At 33.5% G+C, this 26736-nt stretch overlaps 2 protein-coding genes across 4 annotated transcripts in view; one reads left to right on the top strand and one right to left on the bottom strand.

The window, feature by feature from the left end:
• On the top strand, positions 1-13915 carry rars2 (arginyl-tRNA synthetase 2, mitochondrial). Of its 2 annotated transcripts, XM_028439712.1 has the most exons (20): positions 1-178; positions 252-325; positions 410-512; positions 3238-3321; positions 3395-3495; positions 3569-3624; positions 5697-5780; positions 5867-5943; positions 6022-6180; positions 6284-6390; positions 8488-8583; positions 8672-8732; positions 8816-8892; positions 9684-9808; positions 9898-9965; positions 10629-10738; positions 13067-13162; positions 13266-13340; positions 13419-13482; positions 13689-13915. In XM_028439712.1, exons 1-20 carry the CDS (start codon positions 143-145, stop codon positions 13773-13775), a joined length of 1740 nt encoding a protein of 579 aa, XP_028295513.1. In that variant the 5' UTR covers positions 1-142; the 3' UTR covers positions 13776-13915. The 2 variants fall into 2 exon arrangements, with proteins under 2 accessions (XP_028295513.1, XP_028295514.1); XM_028439713.1 differs by lacking the exons at positions 1-178; positions 252-325; positions 410-512; positions 3569-3624 and having other exon boundaries at positions 3288-3321.
• Positions 13610-26736, bottom strand: part of slc35a1 (solute carrier family 35 member A1) — a 16494-nt gene continuing 3367 nt past the window's right edge. For both annotated transcript variants that reach the window (XM_028439715.1, XM_028439714.1), the window contains 5 exons: positions 26184-26336; positions 26029-26095; positions 25262-25438; positions 25053-25187; positions 13610-14545 (listed from right to left, as the gene is read on the bottom strand). In XM_028439715.1, the coding sequence (XP_028295516.1) occupies positions 14412-14545; positions 25053-25187; positions 25262-25438; positions 26029-26095; positions 26184-26336 (666 nt within the window). In that variant the 3' untranslated portion in view covers positions 13610-14411. The remainder of the gene's footprint in view (positions 14546-25052; positions 25188-25261; positions 25439-26028; positions 26096-26183; positions 26337-26736) is intronic.

Genomic DNA, 26736 nt, shown 5'->3' on the forward strand with positions numbered 1-26736 from the left:
GTGGGCGTGGCTCTGATGGACCAGCCACCGTACATTTAAAGTGTTAAATTGTATGAAGGAGGCTAACAGTCCGAGTGTGAATAATGGCTGGAGTTCTGTGTAGTTTTTCGGGGTTTGTTATGTTATTTTTTTTAATGTGAATATGGCTTGTTTCTTCAGGAGGAGGATAGCGGAGAAGGTAAAGGTTGTTTCGTGTGTGTGTGACATGCTGACCCTGGAGCTCAGTGCTGAACTACCGTGTGTTTGTGTAGCTGAGCGGGATCCTCCATCAGGCTGAGGACGTGTTCATACCTGCTCTGACTGCTGCTCATGTCATGAAGAAGCAGTAAAGTGTCTCTTTTTATTATTGTACCTCCACATGTTTGCTCCTCCTGCGCTGGCTGATGGTGGTTTGTTTTGTGCACCTCAGGCCGTCTGTGGACTTCAAACTAGCGGTCGGTTCGTTGCGGCTCAGCGGGGTTTTACCATGTGGTGGAGACGTTCAGCTACAGACGGAGAGTCTGGCTGCTCAGGTCAGTGAGGACAGACCCTGTCAGTATCACTGTAAGTCAACTTAACGAAAGCACGTTCAAAAACTAGAAAAAAAGTACGTGTTAAAAAATACTGGAAAACTACCGAGAGACACCATTCATATACTTTTATCACTTATTCTGTAGTAGAGCTGCACGATTTTTTTAAATATTTCATGCATTTAAATGCATATGCGTTTATTTTTTTCCAAATTCTGTTCGCCACATAATTTAAAAAAAATTTATTTTTATTTTTTTATTTAGAAATATTAATAAATTTTTTCAGAAAATATAACTTTTTAACTGCTGTGAGGAAACAAAATACTAATAAATAAATAAAAAACCATAATTAAACAAAAATATATGTCAAAAATGAAGTAAGATACAATTAAAAGGAAGATTTATGTTGTACTGTGAGGAAACAAAATAAATACCAATAAAAAAGAAAACTACAATTAAACAAATGTATGACAAAAATAAAAATGTAATTTAAAATAACAATTAAGATACTATTAAACGGTTGATATAAATCGTACTGACATAGATTATTCTGACTGCTCCTTTTTTGTTATTCATGTCATATAAAGATGTATGAGAACAGCATTAATGTCACCCAATTCCCTCTCAGGGATCAATAATTTCCTGAATCTGAGCAGGATTATTGATCAAGTTTTGATCAACCTAATTTAAATTAACCTAATTTAAATGATCCTGATGACATCATTCCAGACCGTACTGATAAAACAAAAATAAATGTGCAAGATACATCACGTATGAGAAGTGTTATTTCTCCACAAGGGGCTAGAATATTTTACAGTATCAGAAGTTATCATTAATCTACAATGTTTCAGACTCCACAATCCTTGGTATCAGTTGCAAAACACTGGAAAGTAACTTCAAATCCATTAAAAACCTAAAACTATCTTTCTAAGGTAAAAAAAACAAACAAACCATACTTTATCTTAAACATTAGAAAATTCTACAATTTGATGGAATAAATACTAAAATAAACTATAAAGACCATGAAAAATAACTTAAATAAAGAATTATATTTATATATAAGGTTTATTTTTACATAAGAGTATTGTTACAATTGAATAGAATGAATAAAAAATAAACTACAAAGACCATGAGAGATAACCTCAATAAATCCAATAAAAACAAAACAATATAAATACAAATTAAAAAACCCAAAACAACCACTAGTTTATCTTAAACATAATAATTTTTACAATTGACTCGAATAAATTACCTATAAATAACCTAACAAATAACCTCAATAAATCCAAAAGGAACAATATATGTACATATGCATGTATATTTTTAAGTACAGAACAATCACTAGTTTATCTTAAACGTAATATTTGTATAATTGAATAGAATTAATAAAAAATAACAAAAAACCCTAAAAAATCACTTCAATTAATCCAATTAAAACAATAAAATAAATGTTTAGTGTAAAAAAAAAACACAAGTTTTTCTTAAACATAAGAATATTTTACAATTGAATAGAATAAATAAAAAATAAACTACAGAAACCATTAGATAAAAGTATTAAGCAAAAAACAAAAACAACCACTAGTTAATCTTAAACATAACATTTTTGCAATTGAATAGAATAAATAAACTATAGACCCTGAAAAATAACCTCAATTAATTAAAAAAAAAAAAAAAAATCTATATGTATCTTAAACATACAAATATTCTACAATAATAATAATATTTTTTATAATTGAATAGAAAAAATAAATGTAAACTATAAAGACCATGAGAAATAGCCTCAATAAATCCAATAAATATAGAATATATTTTTAAAGTAAAAAAAACAACAAAAACAACCACTAGTTTATCTTAAACATGAGACTATTTTTTAAAAGGTGGAGTTCTCTCCCAATGTCGTTCCAGGCTTGTTTATCAGTTATTAAAATACATTTATTGCCTCGTGTTAATTTTATCAGTTCCATGCTACGTTTATCACCACCTCAAGGCTACTATAAAAAACTACACTCGCTTATAAACAAACATGGAACCAGAAAAAGCCAAGGATTAAAGCTTCAGCTTTATATAGATTTAAATCATCAGGGGGTGTAGGTCTTCCAGATTTTGAGTGGTATTCATGGTGCTTTGTATTAAGATTGCTTATTTCATTGTCCAAAACTGAAAAGTTAGCAGCATGGATTATCTTAAACATGCAAATATTCTACAATAAGAATATTATTTTTACAATTGAATAGAATAAATAAATGTAAACTATAAAGACCATGAGAAATAACCTCAATAAATCCAATGAAAGATGTGGAATATATTTTTTAAAGTAAAAAACAACAAAAAGTCTATTTTTTATAATTGAATAGATGAATAAACTATAAAGACCCTAAAAAATAACTTCAATAAATCCAATAAAACAAACTATGAATGGCAGTGCTTTTATCAGAGATTTTAGATGCAGGTCAAAAATAATTCGATAACCGTTTTTTTTTTTTAAGATATTGAATTGGGACACCCAACATGCAAGATATGTTATTCAATCCCTAATATAATACGGAATCCTTGGCATGCACTTCTGAATTATTCTGCATCTCACTGTGACTTTAAGGAATGTGATAATAGAGAAATTATATTTAAGGTTAATTCCCTGATCAGCATTGAATGAATGAGGAGAAGGGATGCGTTTCACACAGTATGAGTTATTACCGTAGTTGTTTAAAAACATCATTGTGTGTTCTAGCTTAAACCGGACAGTGTGGTGGAAGAGATTTCTGCTGGACATGGAGTCATCAACTTTAAAGTGAATCGCAGGCTTCTTGCACAGGTTTGGGCTTTTATTCTGTCACAGAAGTATAGAAACATGTAAAGTTAACATATTGCTGCATTTCCTCATCTAGAAACTGTTGGAGCCGTTTGGAAAAGGTGAAGACCACAAGTTTGGGTTAAACAGTGAACTTCTATCGCCTTTAAAAAGAGGCACAACTGTAGTAGAGTACAGGTGCGTGCACGGTTCTGCATCCTTTTCTCACAGATTCAACACATTTCTCACTTGCAGCTATGTTTGTTTGCAGCTCACCAAATATTGCCAAAAAGTTTCATGCTGGACATTTACGTTCCACAATTATTGGTAAGTTAATGCTAAAGTTCATTTATCCAAACATTCAATAATAGCAACATATACGCAACATATTCCATGCAAACAAGATTTGGTTCTGTTTTGTTTTTTTAAAAGAGGAAAATAGTCTCTACAAAACATGTTTATATTCCAGATTTTGTGATTTCATTGTTATTTCTGATAATCTACTAATGAGAATACTAAATGTTAGTTAAAAGACACAGTTTACCCTTAATGTTCTAAATCAGACACAAAGATCAACCAACACCGTGTTAAGATGATGGTATAGTCCACTCTAATCCAGTAGGGGGCAGCAAAGAGCTGAGCTAGTACCTCTATTTATTTAACCAACAGTCTGAATGGAGTTGTTTGATGTATGTTTTTCTGTGTTTTGTGGAACATTAAAGTATAAAACAGATACAGGCATGGGCAACTGGCGGCCCGGGGCCCACATGTGACCCTTAGTCTAATTTTGTGTAGCCCCAAAGATAAATGCAAACCACAAAAAGACAGAAAAATACACAAACAGCTAAAAAACTCAAAATTACTCAAAAAACATACATTATGGCAACAAAAATAACAAACGTATGCAATAAAAACACATAAAATAACTACAAAATACACAAATTGAGAGAAAAGTATACAAACAAACAAAAATACACACAATGACTCCTAAAAGAAAACAAATGACAACAAAAACACATTTAATAACACCAAAAACCCACAGAAAACAACAATAAACACACAAAGATACAAAATGACAGTCATAAATACAAGTGACACCAAACACACACACACAAAAAATGCATAACGACAACAAACGCACAGACAATGAGAGAAAAATATGCAAAACAACAACAAAACCACACAAACTATTTGTTCTCTCTCTGACTGGTCATTATCTTTAATGCTGATATCAATGTTGATAATGTGGCTCTCAGATCAAACGATCATATTTTTGAGTAGGGATGGGCACCGAGAACTGGTTCCAAATAGAAACCGGTTCCTAACGTCCGGTTCCGGAACCGTTACAAAGATGTTTGAATTTCGATTTTTGTTTTTTGGTTCCTAAGTGCCCGCACTAGTTTGTTTCCGTAACTTGTTTTTACTCTGTTTGTTTATGCAGAGTTTATATAAAGGTGCGTTCACACCGAACGCGACTGTAGCCACTGCAGTCACTTCAATAAAGTGGCGCTTTTTGGTCACTTCATCTCTTTATTGACGTGACGACCAGGGAACAGACTCTCTGTGTGTCTGTCGTTGACGGGGGAAAGAGTTGATCACTTCTTCTCCGGCCGTATCATAGACATCGCCACTTTTACGGTTTAAATGATCAACTTACGGAGTTACTAAAGGATGAATGTATAGGCTTATTCAAGAAGTTCACAGCAGCAGCATACAGCTTTAATTTTGCCCCGGTAAATTGAGGAAGTGTAGGACAGCCCTCTGCTGCAGCCGCCTCACTGTAAAGGGATGGAGGGGCTGCCGCCTCGGCTCTACAGACAGTGACGGCTGGGGAGTTGTTGCTTTAAAAAGTTCAAATATTTCTCCACTCTTGTTTGAACACTGCGTATGCGCACACACATCAGTCGCTCTGCAATTGGTTTAAAAGTGTGGAAAAAATGTAAGAAGCCATATGATTGGCTGAAAGCAAACACACCTGATAGGCTGATGAATCTGTCAATCAGTTTTATCAGCCAATGGTGACGTTTGTTGCCCCTAGACGTCAGGACAGTCTCAAAATTCACCACACACATTTCTCTCACAAATGCACAGAGGTTTCACAGCACAGAAGCAGTTTGTAAATGCACATTCAGCAATTTGCATTATCTGGATTTATATTACAAGTGTGCCTCAAAATAATATTTGTGAAGTAGAGCGTGTGCGTTTCAGAATTTATATTACAATTTTGCATAAAACATATTTGTGAAACAGATCGTGTGCATTTGTGAATCTGAAATACAACTGTGAAACAAAGCATGTGCATTCGTGAGAAACCCTGCAAGAGTTCATTCATCATCATACTGTTCTGATTCCATAGAAGTCAGTCTATCAAAATAAAAGCATCTAATCTTTGTCTTTAGGTAATTTCATTGGTAACTTAAAGCAGGCCCTTGGAAACACTGTCATCAGAATGAACTACCTTGGTGATTGGGGAATGCAGTTTGGTATGTACAGTAATGAGAACATTTGACACTAAGCCTGTCATTATTATAGTCTAAAGACCAAACTATTTTTCTAACATGGATTTCAGGTTTACTGGGAGCTGGGTTTGGACAGTTTGGGTCTATGGAGCAACTGAAGCAGAACCCGCTGCAGCATTTGTTTGAGGTGAGTGTTGAATGTGAACAATATGTGGGCAGATGATTAATAATCACTCTAATCCTCTGTTTGGTTGGGTTTGTGCAGGTTTATGTGCGTGTAAACAAAGAAGTGGAGCAAAACGAGGGAATCAAGCAGAATGCCAGAGACTTCTTTAGACAGCTGGAGCTGCACGAGCCTCAGGCAGTGTCACTTTGGCAGCTCTTTAGAGACATCACAGTCAAAGAGTATCAGTGTGTATATAAGGTGAAACCTTCAACCAGCTCACTGAGTGACAGCTGCACACTAGAGTAAATCACACCCCGTATTGTGAAAGTGCATAATTCAAGGTAATCCATTATCTCTTCAGCGGTTAGGTGTCCACTTTGACGTGTACTGCGGGGAGTCTTTTCACCAACACGGAGCTCAGGAGGTGGTGCAGCAGCTGCAGCGTAAAGGCCTGCTCACAACAACAGAGTACGTCAACACAGATCATAGGCTTCATGATCGAAATGCTTTTCAAATGGCGTTTTTTGTTGCAAGGCTACAAACCTGACCAAAGAATAACATAAACAACCTGCTCTGAGGATGGTTTAAGGTTTTAAGTTGACAGGAAGGCCGACATTAAGGAAATACATGACGTATGAGCTGAATCTGAGGTGACAGGTTGACAAGTCATGCGATGAAAAGAAATATCCTAGTAATCCATGAGATCAACCACAACATTACTTCATAATCCCTCCCCAAGGCAAAAACTCATCAGAGTTAGTTTACGTTTATCAGATATAGCCATTGGCCCTCATTTATCAACCTCGCGTGAAAACGGGTGCACATTTGAACGTACGACAGGACTGATGTTGATAAATCCAGGGGCTGAATTTTATAATCATTAACATGTTACACCTTTCTTTTTTGGAGGCCCCGCCCACTGAGGTCTAAAAAGAAAATAATCTTTCCAAGATGAAAATTAACATCCTCACATCTGAGTTGGAGCTAAACAAAGTGCTTTTTGACAGTGTGAAAACTGGAATTAAAGGAGCTCATTTGAACGTTCCGTGGTAAGAGAATCAGCTCCCGAGCAGGTGACGTCTGCCCCCCTGTGCGCTGCGAACAACTTCACAACAGAGACCCTGCGAGAGACACAGATGATGTTTATATTTGGCCTCAGTTCGCACACTTTAGGCAATAAATATCACATTAAAAGAAATTAACTATCAAAACGCTTTTTTTTAAAAAAAAAAAAACAACCTTAAAATAACCCTGAATGTTGTCCATTATCTGTTTATTATGCCTTCAGCCAATTTCATCTATTTTTATTTATTTGATTGGGCCAGTGCATGTTAATGGACATACAAGAATAAAAATGACATTAATGTAAACAAGCCAGATTGTAGCCAGTGGCTAATTTCCATCTGTTGTCCCTACAACTCATCACATTACTGTGATTACTGCAACGCGTTTGTAAAGATTTAAGGAATGATTTACATTAACAACCAAAAAATTGGTATTGGTCATAATGTAGGCTTTTTAAAGATTACATTGATTTTGTTTAATTTGTTTTGATCTGTTCTGAATGTAACATTTATACTTAAATGAGGGCGGAGGCTTGTTCTAATACTTTATTTTCAGTCTCAGTCAGACTTGGCTGTTCTGCACCATTAATCCACACACTCAGATTTGCGTAAACGTGGTCAGGCCTGACGTGAGATCTGATCGTAGCGTATGATCACGTCACAATTGATAAAGTTTGCGTGAATTTGGTAGAACGCGTGTACGCTCAAATGGTTGATAAATGAGGGCCATAGTGTAGGCCTCAGATCAATAAATCAAAGATCGTTTGCTGGTAATAAAAATGTTAAAAGGTAGAAATTGTCGCTCAAAAGTTCGTTTTCTTTTCCACTGTAAACACTCGTATTGCTACAACTTTCAGTCCATGAAAACAGCAGAAATGTGTTGGGAAATCACAGTAGGAATGAAGTCAGTTTTGAGCAAATGATCTTTGCTTCATTAATCTATGAGGCCTAAAATTATCATCTCCAGCTGCTTTATTAAAGTTAATTGTGAAGTTAATGTGAAAGGGTGTTCAATTGTCCAGCAGCCTCAGATTTAATGACTTGCCACCAGATAGGGCTGAAATAATCTAATAATCTAATTGCGATCTTTTTTTTCCCTCAATATTGCGATTTAATATGCGATTATTTTTTTCAAGGGCCTCTTGTCATGTATTTTTCAATGAATGCAAGCAATCAATCAATCTGGTTCATAATAAACAATTTCAGATTTATTTAAACTTAGAATGAATATAAAATATAAATTTTAAAGCACAGAATACAACAATAAAGCAAACAAATCTGTGGCTTTACCTCTTCAACATATCTGTTTCTTAAACACCCTCTGAACTTAACAGGACAGTAAAAGACAGGACAAAGAAAAAAAATTAAATAAAAAATTGCAGCCTTGCGATTAGAAAATTGCGATCATATCACAAATGCAATTAATTAATTAATAATTCAGCTTTACAACCAGATTTAAACACATCAAATGGAGGTATTCAGACTGGTTTCTTACTGGCAGGAAAGGGACGGGTGTGGTGGACCTGTCGCCCTGTGGAGACATGAGCAGCGTCTGTACTCTGCTGCGCAGCGACGGCACCAGTCTCTACCTCACCAGGTCAACACAAACACCTGCTAATAAACATAACGTTTACCCTGGACTGAGAACGTGGCTAGAATCACAGCTTGGTTTCTTGTGTTTGTAGAGATGTCGCTGCTGCAATCGACCGGAGGGAAAAATATGGTTTTGATGAAATGATTTATGTGGTAAAGACGTGAATACATTCAAACTGAGTTATGTACACACAGGTGATGGATCACAGTCTGTTTCTCTCTTTTTTTATTTCAAGACGGACAAAAGTCAGGAAAATCACTTCGACCAGTTATTCCAGATTCTCCGTATCATGGGACACTGTTGGGCAAAGAGGTAACAACAAACGCAGCCTCACACACTGCACACATCAGGGTGGGGGGTAATTATTATTGTAATTGGTAATTAATTACAACTATGGCATTGTAATTTTATCTGTAAAATCTGATGCTGTCATAATTGTAGTTAAATTGTAATTGAGTTTAGATAATTGACTAATTACCATGATAATTCTATGAAAATTGTCAAAACTGGGGAACCATGTTACAGTTTTACACATATGTAGTTAACAATCAATAAAATATGTTTCATATCAATATTTCCCACATTTTACCATTTAAAAAAATAAATATATATATATATATATATCTCAAGAGGTATACTGACACAAAAAAGGCTCAGACGCCCACACCAAAAATATTAAAACCTATATTTTCATTGATTAGGAAGCCTAACAAGATAACCAATAGACAGGAAAGAAATTAGATATGTATATTTGTCTCTAGTGTATTTTACAGTTGGTTTAGGACCCGTTATAATAAGAGATGCTAACACAAGAGGAAGACTAACTTATATTAAGGTTATTTATTTCAGGCTCAGTAATTGTGATTAATTGTAATTGAACTTTAGTCATCGAGAACATAATTGTAATTGACTTTTCGAGGATAAGAAATAAGTGTGATTGGAAATAACGCCGGTCACTGTAATCCTAATTGAACATGGGTAATTGGAAGTGAAAAATGTAATTGACCCCAACCCTAGTACACGTGCAGATGAATGGAAGCTGTTTGAATTATCTCCACATGGCAGATGATGAATGATGACGAACGTTCTGCTGTGGTTTCCAGGTGCCGGCACGTGTCCTTCGGTCTGGTCCAGGGGATGAAGACCAGGACCGGGGACGTGGTGTTTCTGGAGGACGTGCTGGACGAAGCTCGTGCCAGGATGCTGCACAACATGAGCCAGTCAAACAGTAAAGTGTGCCCTCTGTTCTCTGGTGGAGGATTTAACAGCTGGCATTTAGTGTATTTATAGACGGAAATGATTTGGCTGTATTTACAGCTACAAAGGCAGTGGACGACCCGGCAGACACTGCAGAGAAAGTGGGAATCAGTGCATTGATCGTTCAGGTGAGTTAGTACGAATTAAAATACAAGCTCAGGGAAATCGAAGAAAACGTTACAAAAACATAAACTTTATATAGATTACTTCCAATTTCCAGTTCATTATAATAATTCCCATGAAAGTTATTATTTCTGAATGAAGCACCAACATAAACCAGTTTAAAAACTTTTTTTAAGTCATATATCGTTAGTAAGTATAAGAAATAATATGTATGTTATATACTCATGTGATAGACAGTATTATTCATTTAAATATTGCCACACATTTTTTATTTAACAAGTAATTGATGAAATTTGTGTAGTAAATATTAAACAGTATAATATTAATATTATGTACATGCATGTGTGTATATATACAACTTTGAGTAGGATATATATTGAAAGTGTATTGAAACATTAGTTTATTAATAATTGTTTGTGACATTATCTAAAGAGCCTGGTTTTGTTTGTTGTGATGGAATAGGTGTGTAGAGGCTTTTGGCTGATTAGCTTAGAATAGACAATTGAGTTTTGTTTTTTGTTTTTCTGAAAACTGCTAAAATAAATTGAAATACTAAATTGAAAAAATGAAATTCTAATCTCAAATTTCCCAAGTTAATATTAGTATAAACACAGTACTATCTGTGCTATTGAATAGAGTTGCTGACTTTGTGTCGATGTTTTTTTCAGGACTTCAAAGGCCCTCTACTGTCTGACTACAGGTTCGACTGGGACCGGATGCTCCAGGCTCAGGGAGACACAGGTGTCTTCATGCAGTACACCCACGCTAGACTCTGCAGGTTTGGGACCTTTCACTGCTAAATACATTTTCTCACATTTCACATATTTACTCTGGTTATCTGTGTCCTAACTGCTGGAGACCATAAAAAATAATAGAGACATTGTTTGATCTATGATTCTACACTAAGATTATTTACTCAAAGTGTAAATAGTTCAAATTACAGCTTAAGTTTCTGTTTATCTCCACTGTAAACATTCTTATTGACATTGTCTGAGATGTTTAGTGCAGTGCATTGCATTGTGGGATGTGGTGTCATAGAAGTATTTTTACTTAGTTGTGTGATTTAAAGAGTACTGATACTGTATATCTTACTCAAGTAGAAGTACTGTTATGTCATACATAAAATACTCAAGTACAAGTAAAAAGTAGCTCAATTGACTAGTACTATTAGTAGTTACTAGTTACTTTCAACCCCCAATGTTTATTTTTAGTAATAAATCTTGATACAGTTCCTTGCATACAATAAATATCTCATATATAAACTTAAAAAGGAAGGCAAAGTTTACATTGCATTATGATACTGTCATGTTTCCTATTTTTAAATGCAAATATGTCAGAAAGATGTGGCTAATGATCTACATCATTATCATCGTCAGCCTCTCTCTCCCGTGGTGTTTTCTCCAGACTGTAAGTAAAATGACTGATTACCCATAAAATTACAGTAACGTGAGTACTTTGTAATCCGTTACTTTCACCTCTGGTGATTTCTTGTTTCTTCACCAGACAAGGACACTGATTTGTTTAACACCATTTTTGTTCTAGTTTGTTCCCAGTATTCCCAGTGATATCAAATCACTCTGCGAGACATTCATCCATATTTGGAGCTTTCTGTGTAAATCCACAATAAACATTCGTTTGAGCACAAAATATATTTTGTGTAAAACAGAGCACTTTGAGTGAGCAATAATCAATAATGTGCTCAAGAAATAATTTTTCATGCTTGCTGAATTCACATATGTGTGCATTAATAACATTTTTCCTCATTTTTCTCCATGTGCTTCATCACAGTGTTTCTCCCCGTTCGGACATACTCTCTCTCTCTGTCTTGCAGTCCGTTCGCTCGCTCAACATGACACAGCGTTACAATGTACATGGGAGCTTTAATTCCTCTTTAACCTGACCTGGTAAATAGTTTCCTAACTCTAATTTAATTCCGAATTAAACTTAAATCTGAATTAAGTTGCTGGTTTATTTCGATTTTAATTCCGAATTAGATAATTCCTTTTTCTGGTAAACACTTAACTTGGTTAAAGCCGCTTTAAGTTAATTCGGATCGTTTTGCACTTGCGCAACTTGCAGCAATGTTGTGCTGGTGACGATATAATCCAAGATGGCGGCGGCCCGGACTCCAGCCGAGACTATTTAACATGAGCCTTAAAAGACATGGATATAATGAAAAGAGTGGATGGACAAACATGCAGACTTTCACACAAACCTCGGTAAACTGAAACCATGTGTTATTGTTGAGCTGCTGCTTTAAAACTACAATCAAAATGGCTGTTTCGGTAACCATCCTGACGTCGTGACCCTAACCCTACGTCACTTCCTTCACTCGCAATCTTTACAACAGAGCTGCTGGGATGTGATATTTGAATGTAAACTGACCAAATGACGTTTGTTAAATATTTCAATAGTACACATTTAAACATGTGACTGCTTTGTGGGTTTTTTAACTGTTAATATAAAAAAAAAAAATGGTTTGATTTCAAGCTAAGAGTACAAGCGAACGGGGAGAAACACTGTAAGGGAGAACATGGGGGAAATTAGGAAAAATGTTAATGCATGCTTATGTGTATTCAGCAAGCACAAAAAATAAGTTATTGAGAACATTATTGATCATTGCTTGCTCAAATTGCTGTTTTGCGCTTTATTATAACTTTTACACAAAATGAAATTTAGAGTTCTTGCAAAAAACATGTTTTTGTACTCAAACTGCACATTATTTGCTCATGAATGTGGCACAAAAATAACGTTTTCAGCAGCTAAAGCAGAGCTGCAATAGGCTTCAATCTTGGGAGTAGCTTTCTAACTCAATAGCTATATTTTTAAATTACTATAAGCAACAATAGGTATTAGGCCATTTTTATTTCCATTTACAACAGTTTATTGTCATTTTTAGAAAAAAAAAAAACATGGACATACAAATATTTCCTCTTAAAGATGCTGTCATCATGTTGGTAGTTGATCTCCACTTTATTAAATCTTCTTGCCATGACTTGATGACAGCAGTGGTAATTTATGAATATTTGTATTTCTTATAGCAACAAATGGTGGAATGATGGATGAAACTGGACATTAACCAGTATTTATATCTGGATTTCTGCAGTTTGATGCAGAGAAATGAAGATGTGAAGATGTCTACATTCAACCCCTCCCTTCTTTCTGAGCAGACCAGTGTCGCCGTGCTGCAGCATCTTCTTCGGTACGCAGAGTCCTCCTCTTTATCAAACAATAGGCAGTGAAGGCAGCTGTCACTATATCTGAGAGTCAATATTAACTTAACATTTGTCTCGTTTGTTTTGCAGCTATGATGAAGTATTGATTCAATCAGCCCAGGATCTCCAACCCAAACACCTCGTTAACTTTCTACTGAAGCTGTGGTAAGAAACAGGATGTCACCTTTTCACATGGTCTTTATCTAACGTAACGTCTATAAATGATGGTTTATTACCTTACAGTCACCTGGTCGCGTCAGCGCACAAAGAACTGAAGGTGAAAGGAAGTGAGGAGGAAGTTGCACAGGTGACTGTCTAATTATATTCCAATTATATTTAATGAAACTAAATTATTAAATTACCCTTTGGTGGGAGAGGTTCAAAGGCAGCTGGTCTGACTGCTTTGTATACAACAATCTAACCACACAAATCAGTTAATTAAATGATGCATTTTTAATGTTTGTTAGTAATAACCAATGTGTGTAATAGTTATTGTTTACTGCATGTCAACAGGCAAGAATACGACTGTTCATGGCCGCCCGGGCTGTTCTGTCCAATGGGATGAAGATCCTCGGAGTCACACCCGTCCAGAAGATGTAAAAGAAACGGATAAACTGTATGGATTGATTTTGTTTGTGTTATTGCACTGCTGTCATTCAACAAAGGCCATTTATGAAATGATGGCATCTTTTTAACAAGTGTCTGATCAGTTTTAAAATAAAATAACTCATACATTTTGTCACATTTCAATTTTTTTTGTGTGAAGAAATCTACACATTGCACTTTCAATTACACAAACTAAGGCAAACTGAAGGCCAAAAGAAAAGAACAACCAAAGTCTCCCACATGACCAGTACAAATTAAGCACTCAAACATATAATTCACAGGTGTTACACATAATGTGGTCATTGATTCCTCTGCAGTGTTTATATGGACTACTACAGGAGTCCTCAGCTTTTCCTCTTTAATTAAGTTGCTATAACCCTTTTCCTAACCTTTAATGTTTATTTTAAATATTACAAACACAAGGATTAATGTGCGAAGCTGATATTGTCAGCTTGTTGTTTAACGATACCCTTTAATGCAATAACCTGTTAACTCGACAAAAAAAACATCCAAATTCCACAAACTGCAGTGAAACTTCACAGCATTATTCCCAACCTTCATTAATGTGTAACACTGGTACAGTGCAGACACAGTCTCAAAACATGATCAAACCCATTCCGTGTGTATCGTTCACACAGTGATTGGTTTCTCTTTGGCCGATTTTTCCGTGTGTTGCTGACCCACTCTGGACGTGTCCTGCTTTGGAAGTCCATACAAGTAGATGGAAATACACACGAGAATAGCACCAGAGCTAAATGTGATTGCTGTGAAAGAAAGAAAGAAAATGTCAAAATAAGATGTTATTAAGCACATGAGTTTTACATAGCTTGTTCAGCTATAATATATTCTTCTGAACAGGATTGAGTACAGTTTAGATGCTTAAAATGTATGACAATGGCAACAATTACATTAGAGCTTTAATTCCCCTTTATTTTCAGAATAAAAGCTTAATCCTCTTTAAAAATAACCTTGTAAACACCCAATTCCCAATGAAAACGGCCAGTCTGATTAAACTTAAATCCGAATTAAGTGGCTGGTTTATTGTGATTTTAATTTTAAATGGAATAATTCCTTGATCTTGTGTATATTCAAAATTACTCAAAGGACATGAAGACCTACACCAGACCACATAGCTTCATAAATGACACGCGGGTCATCTGAAAGTTCTCCTTCCACTTCACTCATGAAAGTGAAAATAGTAGTTATGTGTTCTTCTATGTTATAGCCAAAAAGGTTTGTGTGATTTAGCCTTATCTCAGAGGAAAAAAACAATCTTTTTTTTCTTCTTCCATGCCTCACTATAGCATTATCTCAGAAAAAAATACATATATGTATATATAAATATATTTGTCTTACCTCAGAAAAAAAAATATATATATATTTTTATGCCTCACTAGCTTTACCTAAATATATATATATATATATATATATATATATATATATATATATATATATATATATTTATGCCTCACTATAACCTTACCTCAGAAAAATATATATATCTCTCTATATTTTTATGCCTTACCTCAGAAAAAAAATACATATATGCATATATAAATACATTTATGCCTCACTATAGCTTTACCTAAAAAAATTATATATTTACCTAAAAACAAATACATATATTTTTTATTACTCACTATAGCTTTACCTCAGAAAGAATATATATATATATATATATATATATATATATATATATATATATATATGCCTCACTATACCCTTACCTTAAAAAAAAATATATATATATATATATTTTTATGCCTCAAATAGCCTTACCTCAGAAAAAATATATAAATTTTTATACCTCACTATAGCCTTACCTAAAAAAAATATATATTTATGCCTCACTATAGCCTTACCTAAAAAAAAAATATATATATATATATATATTTTTATGCCTCAAATAGCCTTACCTCAGAAAATATATATAAATTTTTATACCTCACTATAGCTTTATATATATATTCATATTCATGCCATACTATAGCCTTACCTCAAAAAAAAAAATTTTTATGCCTTACCTCAGAAAAAATAAATATTTTTATCCCTCACTATAGCCTTACCTCAGAAATATTATATATTTACCTAAAAAATATATATGTATTTTCATGACTCACTAAAGCCTTACCTCAGAAAAAATATATATTTAATGCCTCATTATAGCCGAACCTCAGAAAAAAAAAAAATATATATATATATATATATATGCCTCACTATAACCTTACCTCAAAAAAATATATATTTTATGCCTCACTATAGCCTTACCTCAGAAAAAAAAAAAAATATATATATATACATATATTTATGCCTCAATATAGCCTTACCTCAAAAAATATATATTTTTATGCCTCACTATAGCTTTACCTCAGAAAAAAAAATATATCTATATAAAATAATATTTATGCCTCACTACAGCCTTACCTCAGAAAAAAAAAAAATATATATATACACACATATATACATATATTTATGCCCAACTATAACATTATCTCAAAAAATTATTTATTTTTATGTCTCACTATGGCCTTACCTCAGAAAAACAAAACAAAAATAAATATATATACAGATATATATATTTATGCCTCACTATTGCCTTACCTCAAAAAATTATATATTTACCTAAAAAAAAAATGTATTTTTTTTATGCCTCACTATAGCCTGACCTCAGAAAAATATATTTTTATGCCTCACTATAGCCTTACCTCAGAAAAAATATATATTTTTATGACTCATTACAGCCATACCTCAGACAAAAAAAATTATATTTTTATACCTGCCTTACCTCGGAAAAAATATCTATATTTCATGCCTCACATATATTTATGCCTCACTATAGCCTTACCTCAAAAAAAATAAAAATAAAATAAATATATATATATATATATATATTTATACCTCACTATAGCCTTACCTCAAAAAAAAAAAAAAAAAAAATATATATATATTTTTTTATGCCTCACTATAGCCTTACCTCGAAAAATATATATTCATGACTCACTATAGCCTTACCTCAAAAAATATATATGCATGACTCACTATAGCCTTACCTCAGAAAAAATATATATTTTTATACCTCACTATAGCTTTACCTAAATATATATATATATAAATATGCCTCACTATAGCCTTACCGCAGAAAAAAAAAAAAAATATATATATATATATATATACATACATGCCTCACTATTGCCTTACCTCAAAAAAATTACATATTTACCTAAATAATATATATATATATTTTTATGACTCACTATAGCCTTACCTAAGAAAAAATATATATCTTTATGACTCACTATAGGTTTACCTCAAAAAAAAATTATTTTTTTTTAAGCCTCACTATAGCCTTACCTCAGAAAAAAATTACATACATGTATATATAAATATATTTATGCCTCACTATAGTATTACCTCAAAAAAATTATATATTTACCTAAAAATATATATACACATTTTTATGCCTCACTATAGCCTTACCTCAAAAAAATATATATTTTATGCCTCAGAAAAAATATATTGTTATGACTCACTATAGCTTTACCTCAGAAAAAAAAAATGTTTTTTTCATGCCAGCCTCACTATAGCCTTACCTCAGAATAAAAAATAAAAAAATATATATATATATATTTATGCCTCACTATAACCTTACCTCAAAAAATATATATTTTATGCCTCACTATAGCCTTACCTCAGAAAAAAAAAAATATATATATATACATATATTTATGCCTCAATATAGCCTTACCTCAGAAAAATAAAAATAAAAAATATATATATATATATATATATATATTTATGCCTCACTATAGCCTTACCTCAAAAAATTACGTATTTACCTACATATTTTTATTACTCACTATAGCCTTACCTCAGAAAAAAAAAATATATATATATATATGCCTCACTATAGCCTTGCCTCAGAAAAAATATACATTTTTATACCTCACTATAGCTATACCTCAAAAAAATTCTACATTTACCTTAAAAATATATATATATATATTTTTATGACTCACTATAGCCTTACCTCAGAATAAAAAAAAAAAAAAAATATATATATATATATATATATATTTATGCCTCACTATAACCTCACCTCAAAAAATATATATTTTATGCCTCAATATAGCCTTACCTCAGAAAAATAAAAATATATATTTTTATGCCTCAATATAGCCTTACCTTAAAAAAAAAAAAAATTAATGCTTCACTATAGCCTTACCTCAGAAAAAAAAATATATATATATATATATATTTATGCCTCAATATAGCCTTACCTCAAAAAATATATATTTTTATGCCTCACTATAGATTTACCTCAGAAAAAAATATATATCTATATAAAATAATATTTATGCCTCACTACAGCCTTACCTCAGAAAAAAAAATAAAATAAATATACATATATTTATGCCCAACATTATCTCAAATAAATATTTATTTTTGTATCACTATGGCCTTACCTCAGAAAAATAAAACAAAAATAAATATATATATAGATATATATATTTATGCCTCACTATTGCCTTACCTCAAAAAATTATATATTTATTTAAAAAGAAAATACATTTTTTTTTGTGCCTCACTATAGCCTTACCTCAGAAAAATATACTTTTATACCTCAGAAAAATATGTATTTTTATGACTCATGACAGCCGTACCTCAGACAAAAAAAATAATATTTTTATACCTCACTATAGCCTTACCTCGGAAAAAATATATATATTTCATTCCTCACTATAGCCTTACCTCAAAAAAACAAAAAAAAAAAATATATATATATATATATATTTATGCCTCACTCTAGCATTACCTCGAAAAAATATATATATTTGTATACCTCACTATAGCTTTACCTAAAAAAAAATATATATATATTTTTATGCCTCACTCTAGCCTTACCTCAGAAAAAATATATATTTTTATACCTCACTATAGCTTCATTTTTGTAATTTTGTTCAATTTATAAAATAAAATGTAACTATGCATTAATGTTTCCTGACAATATTGTCTTTTTTTCCCATATACCAGAGAGACAGTAAATATGAATATAACTTTTTAAATATATAAAATATGCTGTTTTTAAAGGGGTGCCCTGACTTTCGCACACAACTGTATATATATATTCTCCTATTTTATGCCTCACTATAGATTTACCTCGGAAAAAAAAAATATATCTATATAAAAAAATATTATTGCCTCACTATAGCCTTACCACAGAAATATATATATTTATGCCTCACTGTAACCTTACCAAAAAAAAATAAATATTAATTTTTATGCCTCACTATAGCCTTACCTCAGAAAAATAAAAATAAATATATATAGATATATATATTTATGCCTCACGATAGCCTTACCTCAAAAAAAAAAAAAAATATATATATTTTTATGCCTCACTATAGCCTTACCTGAGAAAAAAATACATATGTATATATAAATATATTTATACCTCACTTTATCCTTACCTCAGAAAAAATATATATTTTTATACATCACTATAGCTTTACCTAAAAAAATATATATATATATATATATATTTATATTTTATGCCTCACTATAGCTTTACCTCGAAAAAAAAATATATATCTATGTAAAATAATATTAATGTATCACTATAGCCTTACCACAGAAAAAAAAAATTATATATATATATTTATGCCTCACTATAACCTTACCAAAAAAATAAATATTAATTTTGATGTCTCACTATAGCCTTACCTCAGAAAAAAAAAAAATATATATATATATATTTATGCCTCACTATAGCTTTACCTCGAAAAAATATATATATTTTTATACCTCACTATAGCTTTACCTAAAAAAAAAATATATATATATATATATATATATTCCTATTTTATGCCTCACTATAGATTTACCTCGAAAAAAAAAAATATATCTATATAAAAAAATATTATTGCCTCACTATAACCTTACCACAGAAATACATATATATATATGCCTCACTGTAACCTTACCAAAAAAATAATTAATTTTTATGCCTCACTATAGCCTTACCTCAGAAAAATAAAAATAAATATATATATATGCCTCACTATAGCCTTACCTCAAAAAAATATATTTTTATGCCTCACTATAGCCCTACCTCAGAAAAAAAAATATTTTTTTTTGACTCATTATAGCCTTACCTCAAAAAAAAATAATATACAGTATATATATATTTTTATTCCTCACTATAGCCTTACCTCAAAAAAAATATATAAATTTTTATACCTTACTATAGCCTTACCTCAAAAAATAAATATATATTTTTATGCCTCACTATAGCCTTAACTCAAAAAATATACAGTATATATATATATATATATTTTCATGCCTCAATATAGCCTTACCTCAGAAAACAAATATAATTTTATTCTTCACTATAGCTTTAGCTCAAAAAAAAAAAAAAAAAAAAAAAAAATACATATATATATATATTTTCATACCTCACTTTTGCCTTACCTCGGAAAAAATATATGTCTTTCATGCCCCACTATAGCCTCTTATCAGTGGTCGTTCTATGTTTTAGACAAAAAGAAAAGGTTTGTTGTGTTTTTTTTTTCCAGTAGACGTGATACATTCGCCCCCTGTCCAATCAGAACCCTTACCAACCCCCAGACCTAAAGCAGAAATGAATAAAGGCAAATAAATGTGTTTTCTACATAAACCTCAATTCGGAATCACCAATTTAACGTAACCGCAAAGCGGAATACTTTAACTCAGAATGATTAATTCTGAATTAAAAAACATTATGTATTGCCATTTAATCTTGTATACAGTATGTTGATGAAATGTTACGTCCCTTTTAATCCAAAAGCTGCAAAATTGCTGAGCTTAAAGGTACAGTCTGCAACTCTTATAAAAGTGACTTTTTGTCATATTTGCTAAAGCTGTCACTATGTAACGACAACTTTACATCAAACTCTGAAACGTCCCCTCCAGGAAGTACCTGCTGCCGGTGCTGCGCCTCCACAGGAAACACTGCAGTGCAGGCACCCAGGGAGTAGATATTGTATTGCCTTTGACTTGGTCTGACGTGTTTGTGACCCAATGCGACGCAACGGTTGAGGTGATAAACAAATGATTATCACCTTAAATGTATGGAAGCCCAAAAGAGTCATTTTGAAATAAATACCATTTTGATAAATAACAGACAAATATATAATATGGCCATTAAATTGTTAAATACAGTAATAATATTATGAAATACATTTTATTGTTCTTAAACATCTATTTCCACAATGGCCTTTTTATTTCATAATGTTTTCAGCAGAATGACTTTGGTCTGTCAATCAAAGAACATACGGCGGAGCCAGTGAAGCTGATCCTTTACACAGACATGAGCAGCAGCACTTACAGTATCAATTCGTGGAGACTTATCACTAATGCTGAGAAGCCTGAGCGCCTTGAGTGCATCACACGTTAGAGTAACACAGTCTCATCCTCAACTCGTCACATATTGACCATCGGTCAGGACCCCTTAGCATCAGTATTCGACGCATGGGGTACCCCTTTGGTGTTTATTTTCGATGCTGAGGGTCCGTGTTCCACCCACAGGCAATGAAAAACATGGCACACACGTCTATTTTAATAGCAAATTTCCTTTTTTCAAGATAGATTGTGTCTTTAGAAATTAGGGATGTAACGATTCACTCAACTCCCGATACGATTCGATTCACAATACTGGGTTCACGATACGATTCTCTCACGATTTATTTTACAAAATGGGACTGTAGTCAAACGATGACTGAAAAATATTCCTTTATCTTTTTTGGGAAAAAAAATAGAAAATACTGTATTATTTTCCTTTTATTTTTAATTGTCAAAAGAATCCCTTGATAAACTATTCAAAACAATGCAATTTAACTAAAAATAAATCTTGAATGAAATAAACAAAGGAATAATACAAATGAAGAAGCAGCTTACTAATTTAAATTCTGGTTCTATAGTAAACAATGCAAAACTGCATAATAGTTCTTTTTCTTTTTAAAAGTGCAACTGAAAATGTATTTTGTGTCTTAACAATTGGACTTCAACAAAAAAAAACAAAAAAAAAAAAAAAAAAAAAAACGTCATTGCACTGATTTACGTCAGATATTTGTTTGGACCAGCAGAGGGCGCTGGTAACCCAGTGGTTGGTTGGCATGCAGCTAATCTAGCAGTGAAGAAGAGATGCTACGCTAGCAGACAGAGCTAATAGAAAAACGTGACTTTTACAGATATTCACGTAATATTACAAATATTCTTTCGGTGCTAAAGGGGTAAGGAATCATTTATCAACATGTAACATTAACATGTAAGAGTAGAAGGCGGCCAGAAAGAAAATAGTAGCAGATTCCGCCCGCCGGTACACTGCAAGCCAAAAGCAGATAAATATCTATTCACGGACCGAGTACTGTTGTAATTCTCTTGTTAAAACCTTTACTGTTTTCATCTCCCAACCGTGGTTGGGGGACACAGGGGAGGTCCTTACTCTCCAGAGCTGAATGTAGCTCCTCCTCCAGTATTAAATCCTCAGATAAAAGTGGAACCGCGCAGAAACAACAGGCTATGTTGGTGTTGGAGAGCTGTACTTTATCAACTACCTGCACTGTAAACATAAACCTCGCTACCTGTCACGGTCACTGTGTTGGACTGAACCCAGGTCTTAACACACACAGATCTGCTCCACTGACAGGCACACCCACGTGCAACTTGACCTTTAAACTTTTTGGGATGTCAGGTTGTTAAGTGCCTTCTCATGTTGCTCGTATTTCCAGAAGAGCAGTGCACGGTACAAACACTAGAAGTGTTTGCATAATGTTCACCTTTTCTCCTTTATTGTTGCGGTGAAACCAAAATGTTTCCACTCCTCTGACTTGTAGTCACTGCATCATGCACAAGATCAACTAACTCCTCCATTTCCACCTCACTCTGGTGCAGCCTCGCATGTCGTACCACGCCATTGGCTCAGCCGCCTGTAACCTATGACGCCAACGCAATGCATAATGGTACTTGTAGTTTACTCTGAAAATGTCCGCTACAGGCAGGATTGGGGTAAATTATAATGAATTACAATTACGGCCTAATTATAATTGAAATTGTACTTGAAAAAATTCATTGCCGTTGTAATTGTAATTGATTTTAGATAATTGACTTTGTAATTGTAATTAGCATGAAAATTCAATAAAAACACTTTGGCTTACACACAGCACTCACTGCTCTTGGCCAGCCTTGTCCCTGCCTAGATGTGCGACTACCAAGGGTCTCTTTAACAAGGAATTTAACACTTAAACAAGCCTCACAATGGGCCCCCAATTAGGGATGTAACGATTAATCGTAAGGCAGTTAAAAATTCTCTTGTCCAAATGCTGAGGCGGTGGGCGGAATCTGCTACTACTTTCTTTCTGGCCGCCTTATACTCTTAATCATGTTCATAAATGATTCCTTAGCCCTTTAGCACCGAAAGAAATGTAATATCACTTGAATATCTGTAAAAGTCACGTTTTTCTATTAGCTCTGACTGCTAGCATAGCACCTCTTTTTCACTGCACAGAATAGCTGCATCCCAACCAAACACTGGGTAACCAGCGCCCTCTGCTGATCCAAACAAATATCTGACGTAAATACAGTGCAGACTGGTTTTTTTTTTTTTAAAGTCCAATTGTTAAGGCACAAAATACATTTTCAGTTGCACTTTTAGAAAGAAAAATAACTATTATGCAGTTTTGCATTGTTTACTATAGAACCAGAATTTAAATTAATAGGCTTCTTCTTCATTTGCATTATTCCTTTATTTCATTCAATATTTATTTTTAGTTAAATTGCATTGTTTTGAATAGTTTGTCAAGGGACTCTTTTGACAATGAAAATAAAAGGAAAATAGTACAGTATTTTGTAGGAATATTTTTCAAGCATCATTTGTCTACAGTCCCATTTTGTAAAATAAATCGTGAGAGAATCGTATCTTGAACCCAGTATCGTGAATCGAATCGTATCGGGAGTTGAGTGAATCGTTACATCCCTACCCCCAATAGTTTCACACATGCATGACCTGGCTCGGCCTGGGCTGCCCACTCAACATTCTTGAAGCCAAAATATGGCGCTTAGGGGCGCTGCCAGTGCCATCTGGCAAGTTTGACGTCATTTGGAGCCAGAGTCTAGGCAGTAGGGCCTGGTGCGAGGAGCCCTGGTAACACGCCCCGCCCATTTAGTGTACTGCCCCAATGACTTACGCAGCCCAGCCAAGAACATAAGTATCTTTCTCACTGGAAATTCTACCAATGACCGTCAATCATCATCATACATGACGTCAAATCTTGTTTTTTCAACCTCAAATAACTTCTTTAAAATAAACTTCAAAGAAAAATGAGCACTTGAACACAATGTAGGATAATAACTAATGATCACAGTGAAGATTAGGTTTGGATAAAAAAAAGACATGTGACGGGTATTTTAACTTTACAGTTTGACCCACATCCCATCCGTTATCATTGAAGAGGCGGGTTTATGACCTATACTGCAGCCAGTCAGCAGGGGGAGCTCTAAAAATAAAAGCTTCACTGCCCCGTGAGCATGCATTGTCCATTCTTTTTACAGTATGTGAATAGACTATGATCCCAACATTTTAATCAGGGTTGGTTGGGGTGTGCATTCCTCAGATGTCATGGTGAATAAGCACCTTGTGAATCTGGACACCCACACAAGTAGTAGGTATTACAGTTGTTCAGCATGAATCATGGTCTGTTGTACCTCGTAAAGGACAGGGTTTTTTTTTTTTTAAATCATGGATTGGCTGTTTTGAGCTAGATTATGAAGTTTTTTTTTATTAAAAAAAAAAAAAAATCAAGGTGTATAGCCTTGATTTCAGCCTAACAAGGTAACCAAGAGATGAGAAACATATTAGATGACAGAAAATTGTTCAGTGCATTTTACAGCTGATTTAAGACATGGTTAAGACATTAACAAACGGAGAGCGTAATTGTAATTGACTTTAAGGGGGAAAAAAAATTATTGTAATTTAAAAAAAATGCTGGTCAGCATAATCATAATTGAATTATAATTGAACAAGGATAATTGAATACATACTTGTAATTGACCCCAACCCTAGGCAACAGCCAACCAAAAAACTTAACTTTAAGCGCAACAGCTCATTATTTTATACCGTGACAAAACCACAACAATATTGAGGCACTTTTAATACTGCGGCATCACGATATCGTCAACACCGTGACATTCCTCATTAATGCATGTTTGTGTAAACTCTTAAGTGTGTTTGTGACTTACTGATCTTCAGTCCAAACAAGATGACAGACGCTACAGTTGAGAGAACAATGGCAGCTGCAGCTGAGAAACCCTTCATGATGTTGTCTGTGTATTTCACCACCACTGATGTGTACAGACCGCCCATACTGGCCAGGACTGGAAACACAACACCAGCGTCAGTGGAAAAGGTCATAAAGAACAAAGCTCTTCAGGCTGTGTCCTATACTCACATATTACAAAACACACCCACGGTGTGTAACCATAGAAGAAGCCTTTCTCCAACACCTGGTCGCCGTCGTTAATGTAAACACCAAAGAGGGTGACCAAGATGCCCGACAGATACATCTGGATGTTCCTAACCCACAGAGATTGGTTGGAACTCTTCAGAACTTTCTCAAAATATACGCCTCAATCAGAGAGAAACACAAACCATTAGTGAGCACATATTCACAAACACTTTCACTGTTAAAACAAATTAGGTCATTGTGGTGGTGGTTTACCCTTTGTTTACAAGCCATGACCCAAATAAAGGTTTAGGTTAAATAGAAAACATTTATAACAGAAATGTTATAACAGCAGGGCCACAAAAATGTGACCGTCAAGATCCGAGGGCCAAGTTAAAAAACATTCATGTCAGCATTTAGAATATTGACCAATCTGAACATTAATACAAGAAAAACAAAGGGTTAGTGTGTTTTTGTATATTTTATTGTTATTTTTGGAGTCATTATGTGTATATTTGTTGTTGTTTTACACGTTTTTCTGTTATTTTAGTAATCTTGTGTGTTTTTGGAGTCTTTAATCAAAGGATGCAAGTGAAAGAAAAATAAAATGCATTTTCTGTAGGTAAACACAAAAAACCCTACTTCTACAAAAATAAATCATTACATTTTTTTGGCCAAACAAATGCCATCTGTTGAAAAGCTGAGTTCACTAGAAGATCCTAAAACATACCCTGGTCACAAGTTTTCCGAAAAGTAGAAGAAAAGAAAATTACCAGCAAATCCAGAGCAAAGAACGGCAATAGCGACAGCAACAAACCCAATAACCGGGTTCTGCTCGACCTAAATGACAAGAAAATATATGTTATAAGAAAATTAAAAACACACAAAGCAAAATCATAAACCCCCCTTAACCTCCTGCTGCTCCCACCTGAACTTTAGTGACCTCTGGAGGTTTCCACTGCACCAGTATGACGCCTAAGCAGAGCATGGAGACGGAGAACCACTGCAGCCGGCCCAGAGAGCGGTTCAGCATAAAGACTGTACACAGCGCCGTGCACGGGATCTTCAGCTGATAGGTCACCTAGACACAGGAAGGCAAAGTAACAATTCCACGTAAAACTCTAAATAATTCAGCTTTTGAGCTGCAATTTAATAATTAATAGAAAACAATGTATGAAAAAAGATACTTTAGACACAAACCAACAAAGAAGAGTCCTGAGGTCATAGAATCTAGATCTATATCAATAGGCCTTCATTCATTTATTTATCTAACTAAAAAAATGTCAAGGTAATCTAAAGAGAACAGTTACAATAGAGTTTGGAATGTAATTTTAACTTCAGTAAAAATAAAAAAATTAAGATTATACTAAATAAAGAAATATATATATATATATATATATATAGCAAAACTTCTTAAAAAAATACATGGGCTGTAAAACAGAGAGGAAAAAAAATTGACCTAACTAGTTTTGGGTTTCTTT

This window comes from Gouania willdenowi, chromosome 24, assembly GCF_900634775.1.
Source record: "Gouania willdenowi chromosome 24, fGouWil2.1, whole genome shotgun sequence".
Taxonomy (NCBI): domain Eukaryota; kingdom Metazoa; phylum Chordata; class Actinopteri; order Blenniiformes; family Gobiesocidae; genus Gouania; species Gouania willdenowi.

What these genes read in the sequence shown, in the direction of transcription:
- rars2 (XM_028439712.1), top strand. Translation starts at nt 143, where the DNA reads ATGGCTTGTTTCTTCAGGAGGAGGATAGCGGAGAAG. An exon ending in CGCTGCAGCATTTGTTTGAG is followed by an intron (nt 5,944 to 6,021) that starts GTGAGTGTTGAA and finishes GGGTTTGTGCAG; the next exon opens with GTTTATGTGCGTGTAAACAA. An exon ending in GTGCTGCAGCATCTTCTTCG is followed by an intron (nt 13,163 to 13,265) that starts GTACGCAGAGTC and finishes TTTGTTTTGCAG; the next exon opens with CTATGATGAAGTATTGATTC.